This window comes from Habropoda laboriosa, unplaced genomic scaffold, assembly GCF_001263275.1.
Source record: "Habropoda laboriosa isolate 0110345459 unplaced genomic scaffold, ASM126327v1 scaffold912, whole genome shotgun sequence".
Classification (NCBI taxonomy): domain Eukaryota; kingdom Metazoa; phylum Arthropoda; class Insecta; order Hymenoptera; family Apidae; genus Habropoda; species Habropoda laboriosa.
The window spans coordinates 21,128-39,693 of NW_017100983.1; the positions used below are offsets into that span (position 1 = coordinate 21,128).

At 32.1% G+C, this 18,566-nt stretch overlaps 3 protein-coding genes across 4 annotated transcripts; 1 reads left to right on the forward strand and 2 right to left on the reverse strand.

Moving 5' to 3' along the window:
- Window positions 1–28: 28 nt before the first annotated feature.
- On the reverse strand, window positions 29–5,165 carry LOC108577714 (cofilin/actin-depolymerizing factor homolog). Of its 2 annotated transcripts, XM_017940906.1 has the most exons (4): window positions 5,084–5,165; window positions 4,772–5,009; window positions 597–839; window positions 29–506 (listed from the first exon to the last, which is right to left on the reverse strand). In XM_017940906.1, the coding sequence occupies exons 2-4, from the start codon at window positions 4,772–4,774 to the stop codon at window positions 306–308; spliced, it is 447 nt and encodes a 148-aa protein (XP_017796395.1). In that variant the 5' UTR covers window positions 4,775–5,009; window positions 5,084–5,165; the 3' UTR covers window positions 29–305. The 2 variants fall into 2 exon arrangements, with proteins under 2 accessions (XP_017796395.1, XP_017796394.1); XM_017940905.1 differs by lacking the exons at window positions 4,772–5,009; window positions 5,084–5,165 and adding an exon at window positions 1,272–1,731.
- A 2,460-nt stretch (window positions 5,166–7,625) lies between these two features.
- LOC108577716 (RNA polymerase-associated protein Rtf1-like) lies at window positions 7,626–10,607 on the reverse strand. The gene is made up of 7 exons (XM_017940908.1): window positions 10,412–10,607; window positions 9,803–10,061; window positions 9,296–9,700; window positions 8,977–9,217; window positions 8,172–8,898; window positions 7,830–8,094; window positions 7,626–7,732 (listed from the first exon to the last, which is right to left on the reverse strand). The coding sequence occupies exons 1-7, from the start codon at window positions 10,490–10,492 to the stop codon at window positions 7,626–7,628; spliced, it is 2,085 nt and encodes a 694-aa protein (XP_017796397.1). The 5' UTR covers window positions 10,493–10,607.
- A 293-nt stretch (window positions 10,608–10,900) lies between these two features.
- LOC108577715 lies at window positions 10,901–17,262 on the forward strand. The gene is made up of 14 exons (XM_017940907.1): window positions 10,901–11,573; window positions 11,721–11,874; window positions 12,472–13,103; window positions 13,182–13,358; window positions 13,475–13,836; window positions 13,917–14,183; window positions 14,253–14,600; window positions 14,685–14,925; window positions 15,014–15,225; window positions 15,307–15,445; window positions 15,517–15,773; window positions 15,839–16,004; window positions 16,075–16,247; window positions 17,157–17,262. The coding sequence occupies exons 1-14, from the start codon at window positions 11,076–11,078 to the stop codon at window positions 17,260–17,262; spliced, it is 3,732 nt and encodes a 1,243-aa protein (XP_017796396.1). The 5' UTR covers window positions 10,901–11,075.
- Window positions 17,263–18,566: the final 1,304 nt, after the last annotated feature.

An 18,566-nucleotide genomic window follows, 5' to 3' on the forward strand; every position in this document is an offset into this window, starting at 1 on the left:
AATATTAATATTATATCAGACAGATTCACACAACGTTCGCAGTATGAAAAGTGTTTTTTTTTTTCTTTATATACTTTTTGTTCCTTTTACGTTCCTTTCTGCTAATGTTTACGCTCCCCAATGACTAATACATGTAGCGCAAATACTTAGTAATCGTTTTCGTTTAAACGTGAAAAATGTGTAAAAACGTGAACGTTTGATGCGACGACGGTATAGAGCATTATTTTGGGGAAGGGAATTTGCGTACTGCTTTTCACTTGATTTCTCTCATTAATATTAATAATTTTGGATTTGCTGAAATACTCCTAATTCCTGTCAGTGGCTCGGAGCTTCTCTTCCACAGCTTCTTCAGAAGCCTCTGAAAGGTCTGTTGCCTGTACGTACTTTTGCACACCAACTAAGGACTTTTTCAAAGCGTCGAAAGAACTGGAGTACAACATCTTCTTCTTAATTTTGGCCGTGTCAGGACACCACGACATCAAGAACAATTTTTGTTTCTTGGAAGCCTGCAAAAAAAATAGATTTCAATTGAACAATTTGTATTTCACATAGATGTCGATCATTTCCTATGCTTTAACTAATTATAAATATATTACCTCGGAAGTACCCTGACACTGATGAGTGTATTCAAAATCGAAGAGACCATAACGACATTCTTCGCTACCACCTTTTTGCAAATCAGCGAGGAAATCGTCGTAAGCTGTGTCGCGAGGTCCGATCACTTCAACATCAATTTGCTTCTCGTCCTTAATGTAAAAGATTACATATCGATGCTTTTTATCTTTTTTAATCTCCTCGTACGTTGTCTTACAAACGTCGGCCACTGTTACTCCAGATGCCTAAACAAATAAAAGAAACAATAATTATTAATACAATTGAAAGAAAAAAAAACAGTTTTTCAATATTTCCTCTACAATTTGTACAAGTTTCCCTTCCTCAAGAAATAAAACTAATGTAAAAAAAAAAAAACGATCCTTCTATGGATTGGAGATTAACAGAGAATTTCATAGAGTAACATGCAACCGTCAATAGCAACGAAGACGAGTCAGGTGTGATAATGAGTCACAAGGTTGCATAAGAGCTCGATAAAAAGTTTGTATATAAAATTTAATCACACTCGTTGAAACTGATATTGGTGACAAGAAACATGTAACTCTCTATACGATCCATGAGACGTATCCTCATTGCTCGAATAACGTGATATAATATTTCTTCTGCATAAATTAACATATTCGATTACAATTGCATTTGCTATTTGTTTCGCTGATTACTTGCTGTCTATCGCTCATTTGCCCCCTTCCACCCCATCCCAAACCACCATTCGCGTCATTCCTCGAGATAAGTGACGTTTTTTTCTTTCCTCCACAGTACCGTGCGAACGCAGATTACGAACGTCGGACATCTTTCTGCATTGCGATACGGAACGAAAGTGGTTGACTGATGAGGAGGGCCGTGCCAGTATCGGCACTATCGGTATTACGCGCGTCGTGTTAGTCTGGCCGTTTAAGCTTATTTCGCGGGCAAACGTAGGGGACGTACCGAAATAAAGTCTTCCCACGCACGAATCCGATGCTAAAAGAGATCCGACGTCCATTTCTAAAGTTATCCCTTGCTCGCGGGCACGTGCCACACAGTACAGAGGCCCGCCCGACCGACCGAGTGTTTCTTCCACTCTGTGGAAATCTGCGAAATAGGACCACGACAGGCACGACGCCCGGATGAAGATTCTGGTGAAGGGAGCAGGATAGGGGAGGACCAACGTTCATATGGAGGGAGGGTAAGGGAGAAAGGGAGGGAAGGGGAAAGAGGGAGAGGTAACGCCACAGATGGACGACGCACACGTAGAGTGAAAAGTTCGAAGTGGGATAGTAGTTATTTTTGAAACAGCTTTCGTCTAGGATGAACGCTTTCGATTCGAAAATCTCTATTCAAAAATTGTGCAAAAAAAGAAAAAAGAAAGAAAACCTTGTATACATATTAACGAGGAACGCGTGGGGAATCTCGCGACGAAACAAACAAGTTCACGGTTATAAACAAGAAATTGCAAAATCGCTAAAATTAGTTGCGTCAAGCTCGTAATTCGATATTTGAAGTTAAAACGGATACTTTGCCAGAGACATGTATATCCCCCTTCCTACGTGCCCGCCTGCTCAAACGTTGTTATTCACTGAAATAAACAAATCTCGCTTGTGAGTAATTGACGAGTCAACTAAATTTAACGTATATGTTGTTATTTATAACGATTATCATGTGTGAAAAGTATTTCTAATTAAATAGAAATGAAAATGTCGTTGAATAAACGACGATTGTTTAAATTCAATTCGTTTCAACCGATTGTCGATTGTGTGTTCATTGTAAATACATCTGAACAAACGGTTAAAGCTTTGTCTACACCGGCATAATGAACATAAGGGTCGATTGGGGTGCAAAAGGGTCCGACGAAAAGTGTAACGTGGTTGGAGGATAGCCAGTGGATGGAGGATGCAATTCCTCGGTCGATATTCTGGCACGACGGGGGATGCCGGTTAGGGCCAGACTTGGCTCCCTCTAGGGCGTTGTTGTAAACGTCTCTTGTGTGTGGCACAAGGTCAAACGGAAGATGATTCACCGACGAGGAGCGGCGACATGGTCGGTCGTTTGACTGTTAAGGAGTATATACACCAATCGTTTAAATGTATAATTTTATATTATTTATCGATCGGTTAACACGGAAAGATGATGGATATTCAAATTTTATCATGGAGAAAATAAAACTTACAATTCCTTTCAAAGGTGTGCAAGTTGAAATAAAATCTGTCGGCAAAGATTACGCGCGCATTTATCATTTTAAATTCTGCCATCTTTCACTTGTTTTTGTTTCTAATTACCCCAATTCCCTTGATTTCTAACGATAGGCTGGCTAGACGTTTTCCCTCCTTGAAATATTAAACGCATAATGAAAAGTGCGGTTAAATGAATTAACATGAAAAAGTTTAAAGGTCACATTTTAACCGATAGTTCGAAAGAGAAAAGGTTAGACGATTACGAATAAGAAATAGCAAGCAAGATTAATCATCGCATTGTCGAGGATAATCAGCTTATTCACCACGTTTATGAAGGCGTCAGTGAACTTTGAGAGTCACTGGCCTGCAAGAACCGACCTCCTTACGGGCTCATTGAATTTTTCCCTCTCTACCAGAACTCTTGTAGTTCACTGTCATCCTCAAAGCGAGAAAGAGGGGGAGGGTTAGTTTCGCAAGGAAACTCAGCTCTTCATTACCAAGGATACAGCGTCTATCGGTAACTAGCATAAATATTTAAAATGTATTCGGAGAACGGTAGTTAGTACTTGTGCCAGTTTCACATGGTTAATTTTCTGTCGCCAATTTGCCGGAAACGGAACGCGACTACTTAATGAATTCTTCCGGAACTTCGATAGATACATCGCGTGTATGACGAATCGTTCTACAATTATAAATGATTAATTGCCAAAGAAAAAAGCGTACAAAACCTTAATTTAAAAAAGATTAACGGTTTCAAGAATACGTAACTTTTGAAATAACCTCTATATGCACCTGTATATGTAATGTAATTGCAATTTCATAAATAGCACTTGAACGAGTGAAAATGTAAAATTAAACTATTCTTCAATGCAACAAATTTATCTTTAAGTAAAGCATGAATTGCATTCCTCGTTCATACATGTTTATTCTACATTTGTACCAGCAGAAAGTTTTTACGATTATGAGTTTTACGAGAAAGTTTTCTTTAACCGTATAGTAAGAAAACAGAATAAATGAGAAAGACGTAACGCGAATTTGCAAAGATAAAACGTGTACGGATGGAATTGAAAAGAGACAGTTGCTGATCGATAATAGAGTTCAATGTTTCGACATCATGTATGAATATTGGAATAAATTTTCAATCTGGCATAACTTACGTTCGTTATATAAATTTTTGGCAATTACAACGCAAATTCGAGAAATGTTCGAGCTCAAGACGAAATTATATGACGATAACAGTACTGAAACGCATTTCGTAGTAGTCATAGGATCAATGTCAAATATACGGATCGGAGAACAGGTCCTTGTCTACTCAATACTATCGAAATCATGCAAAAAAAATTACTTATTGCTACGTTTACCGAACCAATTGCGAAGTTAAAAAAAAAAATGAGTCAATCAGTTTACACTGGATTGAAGCATATGATAGAAAAAAATAGTGAGACTAACCGTCCAAAATGTAAGATTAGTAAGAAAATATTGTTCCAATGACGGAGCAAAATTAGAGTCTAAAAACTCTTGCAATTAAATACAACTGGAAAAGAATCCACCAATATGATTGCCATGCGACGATACGTTACAACACAACCGCGAGTTTCTACTCATCCACGATATGCAATTTTCTCCCATCACCGATCACAGTTGTTCTTTGAGTCTTTGACCGACGTATCGCGAAACTGGAAATGAATCATCCGTTTCCTGGAAGCAAGGAACCGCGATTGGCACGTAAAAATGCACCTACATGAGAAGTGTTAATTTCCTTGGTTCGTTGTTAAAAGTATGAAAATCTATGACACAGGCGATTCCAAACGAGTAGTTCAGAATAAATGATATCGGTCGATTGGTGTGGCCAAAAGAAGAAAGTAGTCGTTCTCGCGGCGTATTGCCGGGACAGAAATGGCGACCGGCGCGTCTGCTTCGGCCATAACCACAAAGTAACCCGTGTACCGGTTTCCGAAGGATCGTTGACATTTTTTGGAACATAAATACATGCACAGTATAATATTTACCATTTCGTGATGTCGTAGCCGGTGAGAAGAATCACGTAAACAAGCACTTTAACCTACACTTTCACGAGAGCCTCGATCTGGTGGAACTGGATAGGCGCAGTGTCCAGTCGCGGGGGTCGCGGCTCGCGAACGAACGGGAAGGGAGGCTCCTCTCTCAGCCAGCTTTCTGCGAATCCTGTATCTTTACGCCTGCGCGCGCGCACTCTGATTAACTCTGTCTTGATTGGCCGATCTCTGACTAACAAAAATTCATGGTCGATTATATGAATGTTTTTCTCGAGAAAATTCAATAGCAAATCTTACGTTCCGTACATTCGATTGTTTTTATGACAAATCAACGAATTAAGTTTGTGAAAGCGGGAGCTTTGTTTTGTAGCCGGTAGGATTGTCCAGTGCGCAAGCGTTGTGTGATGCGGTCATGCCGGCCTTTTATACAGCATTTGATTTCGATAAGAATACAATTTTTTTTCTCAATTATCTTACAAATAAGATTTCTTAATAAGGTCTTTGATGCCATGGAACAGTCATAAGATCCATTTAAGTAGCAATGATAAGTACTTTGTAGAAATTAATCATCGATATGACCTGCCGGTCGTACTGACCAATCATCGTAAAGGACGTGGGGAAATTACCTTATATGGGCAGCGGCATGCAAGCGACCGCATACAGACGTCGCGCGTCGTTCTGTGCGCATGCTGCATGCTTTGCGTGCGCACGACGCGCAATATAGTTGACAGTTTCAAAACACTGTAAACCGTGACAGCGCGATATTAAATCGGTGAACAATCCCGAATAACTTTTATTAGTAAACGTTAAAATATATGATAGTTTCCCTATTTAAAATGTTACGAATTTATAAAATTAAATTACTTTATAAAAATGATAGATTAAATTTGATATTGGGTGTTTCAAGTAACATGAATGGTATGTGTACTACTATAATATTATATTTATGTTTAAGAGATAACATTATGATTATTTGAAGCACAAAAATTTATAAATTATAATATTCACATAAATATATTTTCCTTAAATACTGTATCTTGATATGCCAAAAATATAGTCGAATACAATATTTCTATATGTTAAAGACTGTATAAAGTATTTGCTTGAAGAAATATGAAATGTAAGTACATTTATACGTATACATGTATATTATTGTAATACTGTTGCCAATCATACAGCTTAAAAGCATGTGCAATACATTTAAAAATTATTTTTAGTACAATTAGTCTTAGATTATTGCTTTAATTTAAAATAACGCATAATGTAACTAAATAGTGAACAAGATTACATTACATAAGCACAACAAACTATAAATTAAAAAATACTGAAGCAGCTTGTACTGATTTACTGATTTAGAAGACAATTGAAATGTATCTTAATGCACACTAAAGGTTATTAAATATAAGTTAAAACTTATTTTATGATTTATTTTTAGTATAAAAACTGAATATTATAAACGTAGTAGCTCAGTCCAGTCCCTAAATTTGTTTGCAAGCAGCAAAAATTATAATTCTTTATAGGATTCATTACATTTCACAGAAAATCTAATAACGTTCTCAGTTTTTCAAAAATGTAAACTAAGATTTTCATTGCATAAACAAAAATATGAATTTTTCTAAAATTTTTTAATAGTACTGTGTAGGTACATATATGTACAATTTTGGCAAATTTGTGGATAATGTCAAACGCATACTTCATTTTAATAGCAGAATAATGATAGATTCTAATTAAGATTTTATATTCATACATGTTCTAGTTTATCAGTTTATATAATCATTTAAGATTTTTATGAATTACACTAAAAAAACAGAATACAAAATTTTATTTATTCAAGATATGAAATTTATGATGAATACTAAAGATTAATAATGGACATAAGATGTAAAAAGATACCTAATTTTCTTTAGATATTAATAAAAATCATACTACCATAATACAATTATTAAATATCTATCAAACTCGACAGATGAAAGTTAACAATAATTGGATTAACTAGACATAAGAAAAGTATACATCTAAAAATAAAAATTTAGAGAATATGTACAAATTTGTATAGTAAAACATATTTTGAAGCTTCTGTGGCCAAATTATATTGGCAGTAGTTAGCAGTGTTTGTTAGAACACTGCTGAGAATAAAAAAATATCTATAAGTATGATAGTCTTCATAATGTTCTCATATAAAACAAGTAATAATCGCAAATGTAATAAGTGAAAACGTAATATCTACGCCCAATTCAGATTTATGTAATTCTTTATATTTTTTTGTCATGAGGTGGCCGCTTATTAATGTTTATTTTAAGATACAGAAAACAGAAACATGTCATATAATAACAAATGTAAACCATGATTAACGTATTTATGATTCATATTCATTTTCATGATTAAACTTACTTAATATCAATGTTAAGAAATTATATGTTTTGAATATAGAGATTATTTTATTTTTGAAAATAAAAAAGTAAGTATACTTTTAATAAAAGATAGAAAAAATCATATTATTGAAAAAAAGCAAATGCAGTTATAAAGTTCTTAAATAATTCAAATTGTAATACTTATTTTAAGTACTCCTTAATAGTGTTCTTCAAAAAACAGAAGTTTTACCGAACATTGAAATTGCATTCTTTTGTAAAGAATACAATAATTATGACTTTGTAAATAGAATTACATGGTAGGAACCACCTATATCCTTTCTAAAAGAAGGAGTCATTATGTATAACAAAAAAGTAACATTATATGAGAACTATACATAAGCTAGTTTCTCAGTCAACTGTTACAAGACTTTGTCCTTGTTTATACAAATTAACCAGATCACCAAGGACTGATTTTTTATTTCTAAACTAATAGAACGTTAGATGAGTCCTCGCTTTTTCTTATAATCTTCTAAATTTAAAGATCGTCGAGGGCCAGTATCTTTAATGTTACTAATAGGCTTCGGCAATACACTAACGGGGTTGTCTGAAAAAATACATCGCATGCACATTTCATGTTAAAAGTGCTTCATGTAAAACTTTTATTCTGAGTAAATATAAAATATATTTCTTGCATAACTTACTTGGAATTGGTACTTCCAAATCTATCGTGATATCAAAATCATGAGCATTAAATAGATCTTCAGTACTTTGTTTTTTCTTCATCTCTTGACCATTTTCTTTCTCTTTTACCGCTACTGCCTCAGTTTGTTGAGGACTTGCTTTATCATTCACCGGAGCAGTTGATGATACATCTTCATCGTCTGGTTTGAAAACCATTCTTGGTTTTGTGCTCCGTCTGGTAAATGGATCATCTACTTTTTTACCTTTATTGGCTTTAATCTCTTCCTATTACATAGAAAAGTATGTAATGGATTAACACATTTTAATAATTTTAAATTTTATAACACAAGTTACACACTTACCATAATTGCTTTTTCTGCTTCTTCAACATTCTTTTTTCGATTACGATCATTAATGTAAGATATACTAGATATTGTTGCGGTGCGCATCTTGTCAAGTTCAGATGCACGTTCTTCAAGTTCACTTAATTCTTGATTAAGTCGACTAGCAGTTTCATCATCTCCTCTGCAATTGGCAGCATCCCTTTCACGCATAAGCTGTGCCTTTTTCATAGCATAATTATACGGATTTTGTTTAAATCTTTCCTTTTCCCGTACTATCTTTTCTATATCTTCTTCCTTGAATTCGTATACTAAAGCTTCTTTAATGTCTTTTAATTTTTGTTCAACCTCTTCAAAAGTAGGCATTGATATTCCTTGCAAAGCACAAGTTTCTTTCCACTTGAAGAATTCAGACTCGGTAAATTCTTGATTTGATACAAACTCTAATCTAAACACACGTTCTTGAGCTCCATGCCTTAGTTTTAATCCTTTATTTGTTCTTGTACCACCAAGTTGATAGATTTTTCCTGTTTCACAGACACCACTAATTTCAGCTACTCTATATACAGGCTTTCCATTGTTGTTCCCAATGCCAATCCTAACAAAACAACCTTGTACTACCCTATCAAAGAAAGGTAGATGTACAAATCTCTCCATTTTATGGCGTGACAATCTAATTTTATTGAGATCTTCCTTAGTGTTGACATATATTGGTTTCTTCGGTTTCGCCTTATTGCTGGTAATAGATCTGTAAAATCATACAATTAATTACTTCTCACAAGATCATTAATATTGACATAACATTGTTAACAAAAGAGATACTGACTTTTTGTCATTATCAGAATCAGAATCCCTACTGTCACTTGAAGATGACCTACGATGTGATGATGGTTTAGTAGTCTCTTCTTCTTCAGCACTATCTGATGAACCACTATCATCAGAATAAATATCAGATGCCTTAAGTTTCGTTTTGTTTGCTCCTCCTTTGTGATCATCTTCTAATTCTTCTTCTTCAATATCTTTTGATTGTTGTTGCTGCTGCTCTATCCTTTGTTTCTCTTTCTCCTCTAATAAAGAAAAAAGAAATAAAATGTACACAAAATCTATAATTTTTTAATTTATGTACTTTTAATTTAATATTTTACCTCTTTCTTTCTTTTCTTCCCGTCTTGCTTTTAGAAGAGACATTGCATGGAATTTTTTATCTTGCTTTTCTTCTATTGTTTTTTTACGATCTTTACTCCTTTCTTTAGGATCTGGTGCTCTGTCAACTTTTTTCTCTTCTGTACTTTTCTCTTTCTTTCTTGATTCCTTTTGTTTTTTCAATTCTTGTTTTTTAGCCATTCTTAACTTTTTCTCAATCTCAAATCTTGTTTTCATGATTTCACGTTGTTCAATACGTTTAAAAATTTCTTGTTCACGTTCTTTTTCTGTCATTTGAGCAAGTCTTGCTTGATCTTCAGCATCTCCCATTAACTTATCATCATAACCATCATTAAATTCTTCTTGGCTGGAATCAGAAACACTAGCATCTGAGTCTGAAACCTCACCTAAAAACAAAGTCATTTTATCATGTTTCAAATTATAAAATAGTTTAAACACAGTATTGCAAACAATGAATGTTAATGTCAATTTTTAATTTGAATAATCACCTTCTTCTGGCTCAGAGACCTTTTCAGGTTCTTTTTCACTAGCACTTTCTTCACTACTAGACTTTGTCATCTTTCGTTTATTTCTCTTAGTTGGCACTTTCTTCTTCTTATTTTTACCAGCTTTTGCACCCCAATCATCATCTGAATCTGATGTATCTGAATCATGTTTACTCTCTTTCTTGGTGGTACCAGTTTCTTCATTAGATTGGGAATCATCTTGAGCTTTGCCCTTCTTCTTTTTGGCAAGGGATAATAAGTCCTAAATCAAATTCATAAATGTAAGATTAGAATTCACATGTTGACTATAAAAGGGGCAAATTTATTAAGTATAGAAAGCACAAAGTATAATGTAAGTGTATACTAATTAGGAATAAGTACTTAAGCATCAAAAACTAAACGTGTATTATTTAGCACTATAACAGGTTATATGAAATAATTTTCGCTCGTACATCTTTTTTGTAATATGTTTCATGGATACAGAGGACGATTCGCAACAAGTAACATTACTACTGAAATTTATCCGTTCTATTTTCGAATCATAAGAAATTAATCAAAGGAGTAAAACAAGATATGCAACATGAGTTTTTTATGTAAGGTTATATCATTTACATTATCCAAATCCGAACCACTTTCTGATGCACTGCCACTACTATCAGAATCTATAAGAGCCTGATTCTTTCTCTTTGGCATTGTCACGAAAATTTGCAAACGGAGATCGTGAAAATTGCACGCCCTCCTAACAAGGATAAATCTAACGTCATGCAAGATACAATAAACTAGGAAAACCGCGTAGAACCAAAGACGTTAAACATCAACGCCGATACAGTAGCGTATACCACGCCACTCGTTTCATCAACCTAGTTTTACTGTCGGACCAATTACATTATGCCATATCATATGCAATTATTATACGCTATTCATTCATCTAAAGAAAAGAAGGTTATTGCTAGCGTAACATTTCTTTTGTTGTAATTAATCATTATTCTAATTCATGTTGTAGTTTCGTATATGTGATACTTTTACATTAGGAACATTTTCTTCCGTGCATTGGTAATTGTGAATGTTGACACTTTTTGCCGTCAATGGCGTATGATAGACGCACCTGTGTCGATGTGTCAGAGAAATTTTATACTATATTGGATTTTATATGACGTTACAGTCAAACAGTGAGATGTAATTATAGGAGTGGCATTTACGAATTAATTGTAATAGATAGTAGTGTTGTAGGGAACGTGATCATTCTAATTACGGATGTTTAAACTTGGAATGTTCAATGGCTGTGAATATGGAAGTAGAAAAGAGCACATCCAAAGAGATTGACACTCAACTTTCGGCAAATAATTCGGTGGAGTTTAATAACGGTATCCAAAATAACAACGAAAATATTAAAGATGTTGATGATTCATTGTCGTCTCTAAAAAATATAACGATTCGTAGCGAAAAACGTGACGGTACTATATACGCGCAACTTGAAAATTCTCAAATTTATGCGAAAAATTTAGAACATAATCGAGTGTCTAAAAATAAAGAAGGGGAAAAAGATCAGGAAGATAAAGAAAAACAATTATTAGAAGATGAGAAAGTTTTAAAGGATGATTGTAAGACTGAACAACTAGAAGCCACATCTGAAAATGCCACTGATGGTTATGCATCTCAAGCCCCGTTAGCTTTTACAATTGATTTTGGCAACAAGGAAGTTGATACAACTAAATACCAAAACTTATTTGAAAGATATAATGCTAGGCATAAACGAAATTTGTCCACATCTAAGGTAAGTGTTCCTATATATTCAATATGAATACATGTAACATTAAAGTATTAAAATGTAGATAAGGAAAGCTTATAGGTAAAACAATGTGGTAAAAATATAATAAATAATGTGAGAAAGATACAACTAAAAATGGAATTAAATTTTCAGGTAGAAATAAATACAAAAAAGCCTGGTACTTTGGTTTCTCCAAACTTAGTGCAAAAGCAAAAAGTTTCTAGTACACATTCTGAAGGTTATTTCAGTAGTGAGGATGATACAAAACGAAAAACAGATCAGTTATCAGAGAAACTGAAACAGCTAGGTAATTTTATTGATTTAAATTAGATTTAAGTTTACAAAAATTTGGTGTTTATTAAATTTTCAGAACTTTATTAAAACTATTGTTTCCTAGCATGGTGTATGAAATTAATTCTATAAACTAACAATTAATTCTTGTTACAAACACGCACTTTATGCTTTAATAATAATATATTAAGAAAGCACCTTTAACTGATAATGTAGTTTAATAACTTTGTGTAATAAATCTATATTTAATGTACAGTATTTAAAATAATATTTGGCTTTTTTATAATTATTGAAGACCAATTCCTTTTGAAGAGCAAATTGTATATAATGGAAGACTATATCTGTAATGTATGAGTCATGATGAAGTCATCTTTACTATGCTTTTTAATATTCTTCTCAAGTATCTTCGATATATTCACAGTATGTAGGCTGCCAACATTAATGATTTTAATATCACATATGAACTGATATTAAAACTTCAATATTACTGTTTTAAACTGAAACATTTTGGTTGTTATTTTTGTATTTTAATATTAATATTATTGTAATTTTACAGTTGTAATTTATTATAGAATTTTCAGTTTTTTATAAATGTAGCATTTTATGTTTTCAGGTTCAAAATCGCTTTTAAAACCATCCAGTACTTCAAAAAAATCTGAATCTAATGTGAAAGTAGCAAATTTTCAAGATAAACAAGACTCAATGAGTAAATCCTTTGAACAGTCAAAACAAAGTAAACTTCCCTATAAAAATCTTTCTTTAGAACTTAGTTATGCAGATAAAACAAGTGCAACATCATACTGGGTACCTCAAAAATCTGCTACTATAAATGATTTAAGTCGAATTCAAGTGAATAATTATGATGATGATGCTGAAAAGTTGTATACAAAAAATATAGATCCAGAAGATGAATATGAACATTCATCTGACAATGTGTCTGAAAAAGTGTCTAACATAAATTACATTAGAAATAAAAGCATAAATGTAAAAGAACACAATTTATCTAGTATTAGTTATACAATGGAAGTAAACCCAGATGACCCAGCTGAAACAGATCTAGATGCTTTAACTGTTAGTAATCTTGATGGGGGATCAGATGGTGCAGTTAGTGAAGCAGGCACATATACAATTCATAAAGATTACACTGATGAAGAGAAAGCAAGAATGGATATTGATAAAGTATTTAATGTTGGTGTTTTAACTGAGGAGGATGATAGCAATGAAGCATGTATTCGTAGCTTCAAGGTAAACTAATAGTATATTGTTTGCTATTATTACTATATTTACTTTTTATTAGTATTTAAAATAATATTTACTTTAAAGATGAGTGTGTCAAGAGATAACAGCACATGGATATCACAATGGGCTACTCAAGTAGCAGAACATAATTCTCTTCCACCAGCAATTGGTGGACCAACTGGTCGTACTCCTCCATTGAGTCCTTCCAAAATACCGTCTCCTATTCATACTAGATCTCAAAGACTGGCTCGAAGTCGCAATGTATGAAATATTTATTATTCGTAGTAATATTTATAATACATACATATGTGATTGGTATATGCGTATAATAACGATATACACATACAACGGATATACATAACGATAAATATTTTTAGGAACAAAGTGACGGTAATTTAGATGCGGAATCATATTTGCGAACAAAAGAAAGAATTACCTTAATTTCAAATCAACAAATACTTATTGATTCTGGTGGAGAATCAGATGATGACACTAGCAACAGTTATAATACACCTCCACAGAGTTCACAAAGGACACCAGTACATGGTATGTTGGCAAGGAGGGGAAGTTTATCTGAATCTCTTTTTAGAAGAATTAATACCAGTGAAAATAGAAGAAGTATTCGCAAATATTTAAGTTCAAGTAAATCAAAGACTGAAGATACACCCACAGAATTAAGTAGTCCGTCCAAAGATTTTACTTCCCTTCATTCAGGAAGACGAAGTAGTTCCTTGGACAGGTAAAAAACAACATTTACATATCAAAGAATATAACTTACACATGGTTCTTCTTAAAATTATTTGAATTTTCATAATATAGGAGAGAGTATACATCTAATACATCAGAATGTAATACGTCCAGAAGAGGTAGTACGAAATATTATCAAGATGATGAGATTAAGTATCCAAATAGTCCTGTTTTAAGTCATCTCAGACCATCTACACCAAAATTAACTAACAGTCCAATCGTAACTCGTAAAACAGTTACAAAAATTGTTAATTCTCCAGTGTTAGAGAGAACTAAACATTTGGCAAAATCTTCGCCACAAGCCAAAAATATTGGATATTTTACTTGTGTTGAAAATAGGTACGAATGTTCAGAAAAATCAAAAATATGTAATTTATTAAACAAAGTAAAATGAGTTTTTATTTTTAGTCCATATATGTTAAGAAAATCCAACAGTACTACAAGTTACCATGAAGGAAATGTTGGCTTTAATACAACAACTGACAGTGTTCTTCAAAATAGTCCAAATCTTAAGCATAATCTAAATATCCAAAGATCATGTAGTAATGCAAATATTAGAAATGTAAAACCACAAAGCCAGTCATCACGTCGTAGTAGCTTTAACAGTAGTGATATTGATAGAACATCCTCAGGAGGAAGATATCTTGCTGCCTCTGACAGTAGTAGTGAAACTGGTGAACAGCAAGTAAAGTCTTCATTAGGTTCAATGTCTTCTGGAATTAAATTAAATCGAGCTTTTAGTATAAGGAGAGCTAGGTATTTCAAAAACATAACTAATATAGTGAAAGTCACAAGAGTAACGTCAAAGTAGTTTTTATAAATATGTTTTATAATGTATAGATTAAATTGCGAATCTGATACAACTCCAAACACAACTCCTGAAGAAAGGCGTAGAAGAGCACAAAGTGAAGTAAAACCAACGCTTAATAAGCAACAAAATTATCACCGAAGTCGTGCGGGTAATATGAATGTATATAATAAAGAATCCTTAAAAAAGTCAGAACCTACAAAACCGAGGGCTGCATCTATATCAAGAACAGATAGTACCAGAATTAGTATGAGAGCACCAAAATCATCATATGTAGGTATTTTATATTTATAAATGTACTTTTTATATCTTAGTTCAAAATTCTTGTAAAGTTAGTTTCTTAATTTACAATATTTTGTAGCATGCTCCAGTTACTCAACGATCTACTCAAAAAGTAAATAAAGATCAGAAGAAATCTGGAAGAAGTAATTCAACATTGACATCAAAAGAAGTGGAATTTCAAAATTGGAAAAGAAGAAAAAGTTATGATCCAATGAAAGCAGCTGCTGAAGGTAGAAAAAAGTTAATAGATAATTCAAAGAAACATCATAGCACAGAAGATAGTTCAGGAAAGTAAGTATATATTTAAGGTATATTAGTGCAAATGTTCATGGCATACTATTTCGTTTTATAATTTGATCAATATATTTCTAGTCACGATAATTCTGTATTACGATCGGCTAGTTTCCACGGAACAGGTGCTGCTCTTTCATTAGCTAATGAGTGGTCTGACAACGAATTGAGTATTGCTCAGAATGACAATCAGGTACCTCCACCATGTAGTCCACAATTGGTAAATATATGTACATACCTTTTTTTAAAACTAATGTTTGTTATGAATAACTGACATTTTTTTATCAACAGGAAAGCGATAGTGACATAGAAACTTCTTATTACTTACAAACGACACAGAATGTAGTATCAGCTATGTCAGCTCGTATTACGGTCTGTCATTCACCTTTAGTAGATTCAGATAATGATAGCGATGAAGACACTAGTCATAGTTTACATAAAAGTATATCGAAAACATTACATCAACCTAGCGATACAGAGAGTAGTGACGATCGTCGTCCTAATGCACAGGGTGCTATTTCAAATACTAAATATAATCGAGCGTTTAGGTAAAAATTTATATGTTTATTTACTACATATTGTCATTACGTATGTTTTATAATTTTATTTGTAGTTTACGCAGAGGGAGATTAGATTTACAACCAACAAAACTACCAACAAATATAAATAAAAATAAATCAGTCACAAGTGATACCCGAGGAAAATCCGACTCTGTTTTAAGTATTAGCAGAACTGATTCTGGGCGCTTTAGTATGCGATCCAACAGAACTTCAAATACTGTATGTACTTGGTTTTTATACAAAACATGTTCATATGTATGTGAAGGAATCTTTAAATATTTCATTGTAGGGATCTAAGATAAAACCAAAAGAAACAAAAAAACTTACAACGCCAAACGCAAGAGAGGTTGAAATGCAAAATTGGAAACGTCGTAAGAGTTATGATCCCATGAAAGCAGCAATGGAAGGAAAAAGAAAAGCAGGTTTGGCAAAGAAAAATACGAATGCCAGCCTTTCTCCGAGGTAAACAGTTGTTTTTACTTACTACATTGTAAAATGATATGAAAACATTTTATTATTCGGTTAATATAAAAAGTAATTATTTCACTGTGTTGGTAGGACTGATAGCGATCGATAATCTAATGATAGAGACCATCGATACAAGCAAGTGGTACGAAAATGACTTGTTTGATTTTGCGATATAGATTTTTTTAAGAGGTATACCACAACATATAATTTCCAGTGTTTTTATTGTTTTTATGACCTCTTAAGATAATCATATTGCAACCATGCTGCTTTTTGATATTATTTATTCTTTACATTAATCCATCGCCAGTGCACTATTAATTTGTGAATACTATGGATATGCCATAATTTAATGCAGAAAATTATATTACATACATTATTTTTTTATTCATAATATGGCATAATTTCATGACTATGTTTTAGTGAAATCAGCTGAAAAAAATGGATATTTATTTTTACTAAAATAATATTACTTATGAATCAGATAGTTAGAATGTAAGCCAATATATATATGTATATATATCTTTTTTATGAGTGTGCAAATCAAAAATTTCAGATTAGTTTGTTGTGGCTTATTAATGTGGTATACAGCTAGAATAAAATCTTTTTTATTAATTTGTTTTGCATGATCTAAGAAAGAACCAAGCATACTAAAACATTTCCATTTTTGCACAAGTTCTCAAAGTGTATTTTCAAATTTATAATTAATGTAATTTAAAAAAGTTACAAGAGTCTTACTTATTAAATTATTTTCACGAAAATTTAAATTAAGATTTCTATCGAATCTTCTGTTATATGGGAACAAAGCACTAGCATGCAAAAACATTCCTATATATAACGATATATTTTATTGGTTCTTTCTTGACATATTATGAATAAAGAAAATATTATTTATTTTGTTTTTAGCCATGTTGCAAGATCACGTAGTTTCCATGGTTCTTCAGGATTTGGAGTTAGTGATTGGAGTGATGAAGAGTTAGCTATATCTGCAGATGAAACTACAATTTATTAAAGGTCGAGTTATTAATGATATTATATAAATGAACCTAATAACAAAAACTTCAACTATATTAATGTATATAAAGAATAAGAAGATCAGTTCACACAGAATTGCTCTATGAATAGTTCTATACATTTGAAATTATATTAAACGAAGGAGAATGTTAAAAAAATCTTTTCTATATTAAAAGATTCTATTTTTTGCAACTTTTCATATTAAGGACCTATAGATCTATACGGCTGTCGGTACTATTCTAAGTTGAAGTATTAATGTTCAACAAAATTAGTGCATACCAGCATAATATATTATGAGTATACATTCTCATATTTTATTCTCCTTTTGTCATAGTATAAATACCATTTGTGCATATTAGAATGTGTTGCATCTAAAAAAATACTATGTGAATAAAAAAGGAACTTATGGTAAGAAAAATATTGTAGTTCCAATCTTAGGGCCTAAAAATAATGAATACCAAATATAAAAATTCATGTACGTAATTGGCTTAATTATACTTGGACCAAACATATAATGGTGTAAAGAAATTAATATCTTCTTATCTTAGTAATCAGTAATTATTTTTTTATTGCGTTATTTTTAGTAGGTTCTACTGATTTCTAATCATAATTTTTAATGATTTGTGTGCTCTCTAGTTTATTTTAATGAAAAGTCTCATTATATATTATTGGAATCAATATGTATAATCATTGGTACTATTGAATTATTAGGTTCAAATAAATAAAAAATTATACATATTGCTTGCTTGTAAATTAGGAGAAAACTTCCATGTATTATTAATTAATATATGAGCTCTCTGTGTTTCAGTATAAATATACATGTATACAAAGAAACCATACTACTTGCTCTTAAAACGTGCAATGAATTATTGTAATTATTTTTCACATTTAATAATTTAATAATTAATGTGATCATAATATGCTTTAAGATAGTAGTATGTATTAAAGTATTATATTTTATTATTGACCAATTTAATTGTATATCCTTCCATTAATTATGTAAATATTAGGAAACTATTTGAATTGATTATTAATACAAATCTACCTTGCATACGCGCTTAATAACATTAATGCGATTAATGCATTGATATTGATCTGTATAATTTAGGAATAGTATTAAATTCATTATGTATAATAACATTGTATGAAAAGTTGATATTGTTTGGTTGTGCAGCTTGTTATTTTGTTATAAATTTATCAACTACTTTAGATTCCGATATTTAGACAAATTAGCTTCTACGTGCTTGTTCTAGTTATAATTGTATTGTATTTTTTACTGCATAATTTTTTAAAATAGGAGTT

Coding starts and splice junctions, on each gene's coding strand:
- LOC108577715 (XM_017940907.1), top strand. CDS start 11,076: ATGGCTGTGAATATGGAAGTAGAAAAGAGCACATCCAAAGAGATTGAC. Junction 11,574..11,720: donor GAAATTTGTCCACATCTAAG/GTAAGTGTTCCT, acceptor TTAAATTTTCAG/GTAGAAATAAATACAAAAAA. Junction 15,226..15,306: donor ACAGAAGATAGTTCAGGAAA/GTAAGTATATAT, acceptor ATATATTTCTAG/TCACGATAATTCTGTATTAC.
- LOC108577716 (XM_017940908.1), bottom strand. CDS start 10,492: ATGCCAAAGAGAAAGAATCAGGCTCTTATAGATTCTGATAGTAGTGGC. Junction 10,062..10,411: donor GTGGTTCGGATTTGGATAAT/GTAAATGATATA, acceptor AATTTGATTTAG/GACTTATTATCCCTTGCCAA. Junction 9,701..9,802: donor GGTCTCTGAGCCAGAAGAAG/GTGATTATTCAA, acceptor CTTTGTTTTTAG/GTGAGGTTTCAGACTCAGAT.
- LOC108577714 (XM_017940905.1), bottom strand. Junction 507..596: donor AGTGTCAGGGTACTTCCGAG/GTAATATATTTA, acceptor TTTTTTTTGCAG/GCTTCCAAGAAACAAAAATT.